Consider the following 12,010-nt stretch of genomic DNA (forward strand, 5'->3'; position numbering starts at 1 on the left):
GGAGAGTTAGAAAATTTGAAAAAGCAAGATGGAAAATAACAGTTTCTAAGGTCTCATGTAGAAGTTTATTTCATTAATACCGTGTGTGTTTAATTTTGCAAAAGGAGCTTTAATCATAGGAGAGAATATTTGCATATTATTTGGGGCAATGCCATTGTATGACAAAAGCTGCTCAAAATCTTAGCGCATATGCACAAGGCCTACAGTACGGTACATCACAGTCAGAATAGTCTCCAAGTACACTTGCTGCATAATGGAAATCAGAGCTTTTCCAGTATTCTGGAATACTTGATTCTATGGAATATTTGATTCTATCACATGTGTTTGTAAGACAACAATCTAATGAATTTCCAGTTTCATAATTGAAAAAAAACCTGACTACTCTTGCCTTTTATTTATAAATCATTGCAAAATACAGTCATAAAGTCAGATTTTGTAGTAGCATAATTCTGTCAGTAAGCTGCATGATTTAGACAATTAGATGTTTATTTCCCTTACAAAATAGGAAGTCTGAGTTTGGTATGACTGCTGTCCCCAGCATGGATCTACCTACTTTTTTGTCTTTCTCTTCTGCTCCACTTAGCATACCGGCTAATGATTAATGCTTGTAGGATGTCCTGATATCACAGGTACCCTGTCCATGTATTGAAATAAGCATTGCCAGCTGATTCCATCCACTTCAACAAGAAAAATTAGCCCTCCTGGATGCTCTACCAAGTAGGATTCCACTCTTATCTATTGGACATAAGCATCACATGATCATACTTAGTCCTTTTAGATGGATGCACAGCATCTGTCTAAAATCAGGTAAAATCAGGATATTCACATGTTAAGGGAGAAACAAAAAGTGGGTTTTGGCAGGCAGGTGGCCTTGTCTGCTTTTGAGACCCATTTGTATTACAGTGCATGACGCTCATGAGGATCAACATTCTTATGGACTAATTGGTGAAAACTGTTAGCATTGCATTATAGTCATGAACTCTGTGTATCTCCACATGGCTGCACATTTATACAGATTCTAGTGAAATGTGTAATTGAATAGACAGTCACATTGGGAAAGATATGCCTGGATAAAAACGACTTTCATTTCTTTCCGTAGCCAGGTGATACCTGTGACAGCCATCCTAGTCAGTCGGATGACACCCGTGAGGAAAAAGAGCTGCCGGGAATTATCAAAACAGGTGGTTCCTTGGTAAGTTACAGCAGAAGAATTGGGGGTAGGGGTGAAAAAAGAAGCCATTTCTTTAAGACAGTCATGCAAAACTCCAAAGCAATGAAATATAATTAAGATGGCTGGACACCCACAGCTGTCAACACACCTGTCTACCTTGAACAGATTTGTAGGAAGACATTTAGCAATTAATGAACTGAAGTGTAATAGTTAAAGCCACAAAAAACTACATGCTCTATAAAAGCAGATACTGCACAGTGTACTGTTTACACGTATTTACATGCAATATAATGTGTATGCGCAGGTGGACAGTAATCATTCTGCATAATAAAACTGGGGGAAAAGCAGGCCCTGTTATCAAACACATTTTGGAAATGCTGTATATCACATCTCCCTCTTACAGATTTAAAATGCTCATCACTCTATTAATATCTGAAGGAAGAAGTCTCACGGTAAAGAAAAATTTTATTTCGTTGTTTGACCCTAAACTCCTTTTAAGAAGTAATTGTTAACGTCCTGTGTTACTGGTACACTTTGGAACCTGTGGAGCACTTTTTGATTAATGCTGCCGTAGGTGATATTGGCACCAGTTAAGATGCTTACCATGATAGGATCTGTCTTATCATTTTAGAGTGTAGTTTGATTACACAAGAATGGCTTTCTGGATAAAATGTCCAGTAATTCAGGCATCTACTCTGACCATAGTTTCATATTTGAATTTTAGAGGTACATATAATTTGTCAACAGTATAAAATGACGTAATTTATGTTCCTGGATAATAAGCCTATGTTTAGACAGCATTTGGGGCAAGAAATAAAGAAACATAGGGTTTTTAAAAAAAAGATACATACTTAGGAAACCAGTTATGGTAGGCATTTCTTTATGACATTTAGTTTCTTTACATTTTTATTTTATTTAAAAAAATTCTTGTAGAAATGTTGGCTCTGAATCACAGGTCCACAAGGTGTGGACCTCGAGTCACAGCACAGCTGTAGGTGTCCTCAGGTTGTCTGACCTTTTCCTGGTGCAGGGGGAACACCAGGCACCTTATTTCTGACCACACTCTTCACCCTTAGTGTCCAGTGCCCCTCCTGCTTCCCCATCCCCTGCTTTTTCCCAGAGCCCCCTCTACTCCCCATTTACCCAGAGGAGCGCGAGGTCAGGCAGGCCCTGGGGGAAAGATCGGGCTTCTGTCAGTTTACAGCTAGGAAAGATTGCTTTACTTACGGTTTAGCCAGAGCTTTTTCTTGCATCTGTCTTTACTTGCATTTCTGTCCTGAGCTGTCTCTTCTCTCTCGGTGGAGCTTGTGTACTCTGTTTTCCCCTTAATTTTTCCATCCTCACATTCCCTCTCCTAACTTCCTCCCGGGTAGAAAAATCAAAATGGTGAATCGCAGTAGGTTCCCTCCCCTGCTACTGGGGATGGTACTGGGGAGAGACTTCGTTTAAAGGGCTATCTGCACATATTGAACCCAGATATGGTTACTCACACATTCAGTTGTTTTCTCTCATAATTTGAAGGAAATAGCAGTTGTCTATATCAAAAGTTCCTCCACTTGATGAGGAGGGAGGTGGATTTCGGAGAAGAATTTACTTCATTCCTAGAATACCTCCCCTCTACCACCGCTCGTGGGAATGCTGCTGGGATTCTTTTCCTATTTTTAGTTGTGTTTTGTTGACTCTACTAGGTTTTAGGAGAGAGAGACTTGGTCATCTGACTTAACTCTTGCATTATATCCTAGAATGTAATCCCTACTGTTTACAGAAATAACTCCTTTTTATATTAAAATTATCCACAATCTGCTCCCTGCTGATATTTCCAACCTTTAGTTCCCTTGACTTAACTAACCGTCCTCTACTTTTGAAAACAAATGAACTTTCTCTTTCAAGAACATACTTTGAGTTTTCCAGCGGTAAAATTTTTTTAGTCTTTTCTCATCTTTTAAAATGGGCAAAAGGTTTAAATAGACACTTCAGCAAGGAAGACTCATGGATGAAAAACCATCTCATGGGAAGTGCTCAGTATCATTAGTGATTATGGAAACGCATATAAAGCCACAGTGAGATGTCTCTATAAACCTTGTCAAAGGGCTAAATTTACAAAGACTGACCATATCGATTGGTACTAAGGATGCAGAGTAACTGGAACTCTCATACGTTGTTGGTGGGAACGTAAATGGCCCACACGCTTTGGAAAATAATTTGGTAGCTTCTTAAAATACTAAACCTGGGCCTACCACAGAGACCCAGCCATTCTACTCATAGATAATGTATATTCATACAAAGATCTATTCACAAATGTTTATAGCATAATAGCCCCAAGCTGGAAACAACCCAGTTTTATCTACAGGTAAATAGATGAACAAACTGTGATATATTCATACAATGGAATATTTTTCAGCAGTAGAAAGCAGTGATACACACAACATGGATGGATCTCAAAACAAGCATACCATGTGAAAGAAGCCAGACAAAGAAAGATTTGACTTAGATGAAATTATAGGAAGTCTAAACTAACCTATATCGAGGGAGAGGTCAGTGATTGCCTGGTGGGTGAGGAGGGGAAGGAAGCAGACATGACAGAGGGGCAGGAGGACATTTCAGAGTGCTGGCTTTGCTCATTGTCTTGACTGGCAATGGTTTCATAGGTCTAGATATTTTTCAAAACACATCAAATTGTATACTTTATACTCTTTAAATATGTGCAGTTAATTGTATGCCAGTTATACCTCAAGAAACCTTTAAAAAGAGTCCATATAATATTTTATGGTTTCATTACTATCCAACATACTTCTTTTGCAATAAGCTACTTATAATAAAGGAATTGTCCATTCACGTATTATATGTGGTTGAGTCTTGACTGTAAATCACAAATGCCACAAAATCTGGGCATTTACAAAAGATTTATTTAGAAAAGGTATATAACCCAATATACAGTCATCACAAACTATCCTACAAATCACTTGTATAGATAAAAGAAAACATTTCCCTATGTGTCATCAACATAAATGTTAGTCATTTGAGGTGTTTACTCAAAAGGCAAAGTAGTCGATCTAGTTTATTTCCAATGTCTTAAGTGAAAATCAAATAGCTATACTTACTATTGATTCATAGTTCACTGCAAAATACAATCATACCATCTGTCAAAAATTATCACTTACAGCTGTATTTGCTTTATAGAAAAGAAAATCTGGGAAACCATGATTTAAACAAGTAGGAGTTTGTTTTAATCACAAAACAAGCCAGGCTGGTACAAATGCAGTGGCAATCTTAGCATAAACATCTAACTTTCTCCTTTCATGCTGCCACCATAGCATATGGATTTAATTCTTATACTTACAAGATGGTTAGCAAACTCTGGATACCATGCTGATGTTCCTGTTAGGGACATGTGCCAACTGACTGTTCATTATTAATGGAAAACCTTAGCTCTCCTGAAAAACCTGTGCAGTAGAATTTCTCGTGTTGCTCATTGACCTACAGTTGCACTCTTAAATGACACTATTTGGGTTTCTTTTCTAATTTTGGTTGCCTGAATCTTACTCCTTTATAAATAAGCTTTTTTTGTTTGCCCTCTCTGCACCGTTTTTTGAATTTTTGAATTTGAATTTTTTGCTGGAGTTCTGAACTTTTACAGGCATCTGCCTCTTGGTTCATTCATCTTGGTGACGGCTTAGTGAGTTCTTTCCTAAGAGCTGTTCTTTCTTTGACTTCTGGACATTGTCTTCTGTTATGTCTTAAATTATTTTTTTCTCTCTGTTTTCTATGCCCCCATTCTTCTAGAACATGTAGTAAATGGTTCTTGCTTTGCTTGAATTGAATTTCAGTATCCCCTACGTTTTTTTTTCATGTTAGTCTGTTTACTCTGATTTCTTCATCTTTATATTCCAGATTAGTAATTTTTTTTCTTGGTTATGATTCTGGTTTTTTTTTAGCTTGTCTCACTCCTTGTAAATTTCAGCAATGATATTTTTTTTTCCCAAAAACAACTTTTTTTCTCTCTGATTTACCGACTATGGCAGCTGTAGTTTGTTGATTCATAGCAGCAATAGCCCCTTAAATCACTCGGAAGGTGAGAATTAAATTATTTTTAAGAAATCCAAATTACACATTTGGATTGTTTCCAGTTTTGAGCTATTGTGAATAATGCTGCTGTGAACATTCCATGTAGTATAAAGGATGTGTATTCTCATTTCTTCTTGGTAAAGACGCAGCGTAGTTCAGATTGTTGGCAAACAAGCCACGTTCAGCCCTATCACCGATAGCTTTTAAACTCGGCAAGGAATAATTCGATAGGTAAATCAAAAATAGCTAAATTCTGTCTTTTAAAGAAGCATTTACAGGCAGTAACAACAACAGAAACTTTTTTTTTAACATGTATCTTAAATGGAGGATGTTGTCAGTTAAGCTTGATCCTTCTGGGTGAGCTTATACAGAAAAATAACAGACTACCATGTAAATCTTTTTTCAGTGTTTTCAGTATCAAGTAAGATACAAATATTTAGGTTTTTTCCTAGTACTTTCCAAATGTAAACGTCTTGTGTGGAGAACATGTTAACTTTGGGAATGTGTAGCAATAAGTGATAGAACAGTGGAGTTCTGCCTGAATGAAAGTACCATCTGACCAGGCCAGTGCACATCTCCCATTGGGCCGCAGCAGATGCCCGTGTTGTCTTCAGTACAGGGAGAGCTTCTGACTGAGACTGTGGATCCTCGGTGTTTTTTCCTGTCCGCCTTCTCAGTCCCTCCACCATACCCCGTCTGTCAGAATCCTGTCACAGCAGGAAGATGAGATGAGCCAGCAAAGGTTCCATCTCAGGAAGCGCAGGGTGGGACGTGTTCATGAGGCAGGAGGTACCAGCACACTTTCAGGCAGAACTCCACCTTCCTGGGCCCCTACAGGTCTCTGCAGTCATGGGGCAAGTCTTCAGTGATTTTTGATTGATTACTGTAGGAAATTGCATAAGTTTCCTCTGCAATTGAGTAGATCAATTTTCCTAAAAGGCCAAAATTGTTGATTGTGGTTTTGTGAGTGAGTGCCGTGTACTTAACTTTGAGGTGCGTAGAGGGGGAAGGTAGGTTAGTAAGCTCTCCTCACATGCAAAACAGTGAAGGGAATGAAGAGCTCTTCTTCATTCCAGGAAAAGCTAATGTCATTTTTCAGTCTCCCCTCCATGTCTTTGGTTGTGGTCTCCTGAGGTCCTTCTCTCTTAGACCTCTATACAGTCCTCCCTCAGTATCCACAGGGGATTGGTTTCAGGACCCCCCAGGATACCAGAATCCATGGATGCCCAATCCCCTTATATAAATGGCATAATACTTGCATATAACCTACACACACCCTCCTCTATACTTTGTCATCTCAAGATTACTTCTCTGTAAATGGTTAAGGGCATGTGCAAAATTCAAGTTTTGTTTTGGGGAACTTTCTGGAATTTTTTTTTCAAATATTATCCATCCAGGTTGGTTGGATCTGCAAATGTAGAACCCAGGGAGGCAGAGGGTCAGCTGTACTCAAACTAGGAGCGCACATCCCCCCAAGGCAGTTAGTTCATTTCACTTAGACTGAATTTTGGTGGGGGGTTTCTAGGGTTGTATCTAGGGGCTGTCTGCATATTAAGGAGAGATGGTCCAGTTGGCTTCTAATTTGCAAACAAGTCTTAAAGCTGTTGCCTCTGGCCCTTTCCTGCTCTTTGTGCATCCTGTTACTTGTTTTTCTCTGCTTTCTCTAGAAATTTTCCTTTGTGCTGTTTCATGTAGAGGTTTTTATTTTACCAAACCAATTCTGTTTGCTTTTCATTCAGAAATTCCTAACAGTTGGTCTGCTGTGGAATTCTTTGCTTGTTTTTAGTGCTGTTAAAAATCTGTTCCTTTAAAAAATAAATGTTTTCTGCCATTTTTAGTGATTTGGGGTGGGAGGGGAGTTAGATGATTGTCAGGCTTGCCATCTTGACGTAAAACACAAGAAGTAGCACAGAAATTTATTTGTTCCTTTAAAGAAAAAAGAGTCCTTTGTTCATTTTATACAGTAATGCATACTGTTTATAGAAGATTTAGAAAATACGGTCAAGGAAGATGAGTGACAGTTTTTTAAAAGACAAAATTAATCAAATTTAGTATCAGATATATTCAGTTTTGCAATAAGATTCCTTCAGTAAAGAAAAGAATATTCGTGTCTTAATTTCAGTAATGACATTTTGCACTAAAGCAGAAATCTTGTACTTCAAGCCTTATAAATGAAAAAAACTATTTGGTGCTATTGCTACTGAATTCTAATCACTGCAAAATACAGTTATAGGGTCTATTAAAAAAATAAGATTAGACAAGTTAAGTATGTGTTTGGTTGCATGTAATAGAAAAGTAGGAGTTGCTTTGGTTCATATGGAGATGCTTAAGGGGGGTGGTCCAAGCCTGAGAGGGCAGCCACATGATGCACAGACCCAGCCATCTCTGCCATCCATCATCCTCATGAGAACAAGGAGCCTGCCAGCTCCAGGCTGTCATCTGTGCTGCTGTCATGAGCAGGTATGAGCTGACCCCATTCTTTTGGTCAGGAAAGCCATAACTTCTCTAGAAGCACTCTTGGTAAAATCACATTTCCACCTTGTTGACCACACTTGTCACATGATCACTGTTAGCTGCACAGATCACTGTTAGCTGCACAGAAGCCTGGAAATCAAGTTCTTTGGTTGAACACCTAACTCCCTGAAACAAAACCAAGATCTTTTTAAGGAAAATGGAGTTGCTGGCAGGCAGGAGCAGTGTCCGCCACAGAGGCCAGAGTCTAGCAGGGGGCTCACAATGATGATATCTGAAGGGCTGGTGCAGGTGCCCGTGATAACCTTGTATATTGCCACGCATATCTGAGTATATACACGAGGTGGCATACACAGGAGACAGCATTTGCCTGAATAAGAATGGTACTTTCATTTCTCCATTTAGCCAGATGATGCTTCTCTCAACAGTACTACCTTGTCAGATGGGTCCCTGGATGAAGAAGAGGGTTTTGCAGTTCCGAGGAGTGGTTCCGTGGTAAGTCATGCATGCCAAGACAGTTGCATGTCAGGACAAAACTGCAAGTTCAAGGCAAGAAGAAGCAGTTTCTTCAAAACAGAGGAGAAAACATTGAACTAACATTGCAAGGTAAACCAAAGATACCAGTAGACCCACCAACCTTGTAACAGGAAGAAGGAGGCTTAAAACAGAATGAATAGACTTCAGTTTAAAAGAGGACTGCATAAATTAATACCACTGCTACACTCAGAAACCAAAGGGTGTTCTCTAAAGCATCAAGCATGGTGGAATTTGTTAACTTTGGTCCCCTTGGCTGAGTTCATGCAAAGGATCTGTACTAATTCTGCCATCTTAACTTAGAAGTCCTTTTACCTGCAGGATAAATTAAAATTTCCTCATCCTGATATTGAAGGCTCTCCACTGTTGCCTACATACCCAGTGTTAGATCTCAGGACTCACTCATACAAACCCTCCACTTCAGACAAATTCACTCACTTGGCCTTGAGTAATGGAACTTCTACTTTTCTTTGTCTAAAACTGTCTTTTTCCCCCGTCTCCTCCCTTCCACTGGGCATCCCCACTTGGTGTCCCTGTGCAGAAGCTCTGCAGGGGTGACATAATGGACCATAAGTAAGAGACCCTGCTGGATGAGGTAGCGATTCTCCAATAAAAGGCGATGGAAGGGAGCAGATAGCAGGGCAGATGGGCAGATGGAGGGGGCACATTCAGTGTCCCAGGGGCAGTAGCTTCTCATCTGTTGTGCAGTTTGATAGACAGGGTAGGCGACATTCTCCCAGGATAGCCCCACTGTTCAGGGAGAGAATGCTGTTAGCCCCATGTGAATGAGCTTTTCTGTTGTGTTTTCAAATTTTTGGTTATGAGGTTGTTTTGTTTGTCTCATGGTGATCATAGAAGAAGCATAAAATAATGTGAGTGACTTTTGTCAAAAGCACTACAGGTACAGCACACATAGGCTAAGAGTTACTCACAACTTCTGACGTACTAGCCTTAAATTCAGCTGTCACTTCCTGGTTAAGACCACCCACTGGAATGCAGATGAGTGAGGATATCTCTGTTTTAGAGATAATCTCCAGTCCACCCTCACTGATGAAAACAAAGTCAGTCAGTCACAAACTCTGGTAACTCCTAGAAATGAGGGGTTACCTGTAGTAGTCCTTACACGGTTGTGCTGTGCCCCTGTAATGAAGAACTCCTATTCTAAGTAAGGCCTGGCCCAGGAGCCTTCCTTTTCGGTCTCAGCTGGTGGTATCTGTGTCCAGGACTCAGCTCTAAGTGTTCTCCTCCCCTCCGCCTGGCTTCTCCCCTCTACGTGCCCATCTCTGAGACCTGTGGATTTCATCTCATCTGGTAAATAGTTCTAGAAAAGTTTTACTCCCCTCTTTTCCTGCAACTACTTCTTAGTGCAGAAACTCATCATCATCTTTCTGTGTTACTGAAGCAGCTGTCTAAGTGATCTCCCAGACTTTAGCTTATACCCTCCCATTTTACCCTCCTTGCAACTGCAAGTCATCCATCTGAAGTGTGAATCTTGCTTAATGCCTACAGCGTTTCCCCCAACACTTTCTAGTTAATGTGAGAGCTCCTGATGTAGTCTGACCCCTCGTCTGCCCCTAGCTGACTTTGCCTTTCATATAAGCAACAAGAAAGTACACTGAGTGGTTCCATGCACAGACAAAGCAGAACTTGAAGCAGGATGTCCGCACAGTTGAGCTACTAAGAAGAGGGGGTTGGGTAGGCCTGTTTTCTAGACTTTCCATGGCAGTTCCATGACTGCAGTTCCACTGCTAGTAGACCTTTGCTAGTCATGTTTTTCTATTTCTTCATTCTTTGCTGCTTGCTTCTCTATGTTACTGTTTCATTGATTCACTCATTTATTCAGTCACCAAATCCTCACAGAGCACACATTGTCTACAAATGGATTCTTGAAAGTTTAAGAGTGTATGAGAAAGAAAATGATCTTGGATGGCAGCTGTAGATAGAGCTTCCTGGGGTAAATTAATCAGATTTCAATTTTGTTTTCATTTTGTTTTTCAGAAAACTGATTGAATGTTGATAATGACATAAGTAAAATTTCAGCAGTGTTGAGACTCAAAAAATTTTCATTGGTACCAGTCTCAAGTGTGACTTGCTTTGGATTGTTTGTTACTTAGAATATCTTTACTTAGAAATGTTTAAAAAATTGATTAGTTGCTGAAGTAGCCCACAGATGCCAATTCAAGCCTTTCTGCACGTGTACTGAGAATCATTATGGAACTTCTTACCATGAGGTAGATACAGTTTGACTTCCTTGCTTCTCGGTTATAATGAGCCACCTCTGTTTGGTTCTCCAGTCTGTCCTAGATGGTGGATTTCCAGTAACTCAGTGAATGGTGGTGAGGGCTTCCAGGTTCTGGCTGTGATGCTCATAGAGGAAAACCCCACAGACAGTTTACTGTCGTCTCCGAGGCTCCAGAGGCTCCCAGCAACTTGCACTGTTAGAATTCATGTTGTGGAATAGGCAGTAGTAGGCAGCCTAACTTTATCTTTTCCAAGGGGTAACCTTGTCTTGACCAGTACCTTTCTTTTTCATCTTTTCTACTTGTTTGATTTGCACTTTTATGATAAGTGGAATCTCTACATACACAGGGTCTATCTAAATGACTATGGCTCTATGGTTTGTTTATTTAAATCTGCTACAGTAAGTTCACCCTCACCGTTCTGAATCAAAATCTTCTTTCTTCTCAGAAATTTTTTCTTTCAGCTGAACCTTATAATAATGCTATCACTACCCATTAAAAAATCTTGGTAGGACTCCACTAAGAATTCTGTTGAATTTAAAGATTAATGTTGGGGAGGGAATTCGTATCTGAAAATATTGAGTCTTCCCATTGGGAAATAATGATTGTGTCTTCCCACTTATTTGTATCTTCTGTGCTTCAATAAAATTCCATACTTTCCTTTCTTAACGTTTTTTCTTACATATTTTTTCATTGGTTAATTACTAGGAACGTAATAGTTTCATTGGTGTTTTAAATGGTAGGAGTTTTTCATATCTTCTAGTTTGTTTTTGTGGGTACATAAGAAAGGCGTTTTTTTGTTTCTCACAAAAGTATCTCGTATCTTTCTTTCTGAAAATTTTTTTATCTCTTAGAATTTTTCATTTGATTTTATTCTTTGTGCAGAAATTGTCTAAAATACTGAAAGTTTTGTTTGCACCAACTTTAAAATGCAGTTGGACCTCCTTATTTGTAGGTTCTGCACCCGTGGATTCAGATTGAATTGAAATTCAATTGAAAATATTTGGGGAAAAAATTTCAGAAAGTTCCAAAAAGCAAAACTTGAATTTGCTGTATACCAGCAACTATTTATATAACATTTACATTGTATTAGCTGTTATACGTAATCTGGAGAGGCTTTAAAGTATACAGAAGGATGTGCATAGGTTACGTGCAAATACCACACCTTTTTATATAAGGAACTTGACTATTCATGGATTTTGGTATCCTTGGGGGTTCTGGAACAATCCCCCATGAATACCAAGGGACGATTGTAGTTATTCATCTTATTTACTTTCCTTATCTTATTAGACTGATCACAATCACTTATAACATTGAATAATAACTGTGAGGATATTTTGATACATTTTTAATTGTCTCTGTTTCCTTGTGAGTTCTTCTAAGTTTCATTATTAAATAGAATATTTGTTCTGGGTTTCTGAGCCTTGTAGTTGCTTTGATCAAGAATAGAGGTTGAATTATATCAAATGATTATTCATAATTTATTAAAATGAATATATTGGTTTTCATCTTTAAAAGGCAATTGCCT

At 39.0% G+C, this 12,010-nt stretch overlaps 1 protein-coding gene across 10 annotated transcripts in view; it reads left to right on the top strand.

The window, feature by feature from the left end:
• Positions 1-12,010, top strand: part of ARHGAP28 (Rho GTPase activating protein 28) — a 167,633-nt gene that overhangs the window by 115,112 nt on the left and 40,511 nt on the right. For 9 of the 10 annotated variants that reach the window (XM_072949228.1, XM_072949233.1, XM_006213611.4 and 6 more), the window contains 2 exons: positions 1,100-1,192; positions 8,114-8,203. In XM_072949228.1, the coding sequence (XP_072805329.1) occupies positions 1,100-1,192; positions 8,114-8,203 (183 nt within the window). The remainder of the gene's footprint in view (positions 1-1,099; positions 1,193-8,113; positions 8,204-12,010) is intronic. The other variant, XM_072949229.1, reaches the window with a different exon arrangement.

The sequence above is a fragment of the Vicugna pacos genome, chromosome 24 (assembly GCF_048564905.1).
Source record: "Vicugna pacos chromosome 24, VicPac4, whole genome shotgun sequence".
Lineage (NCBI taxonomy): Eukaryota > Metazoa > Chordata > Mammalia > Artiodactyla > Camelidae > Vicugna > Vicugna pacos.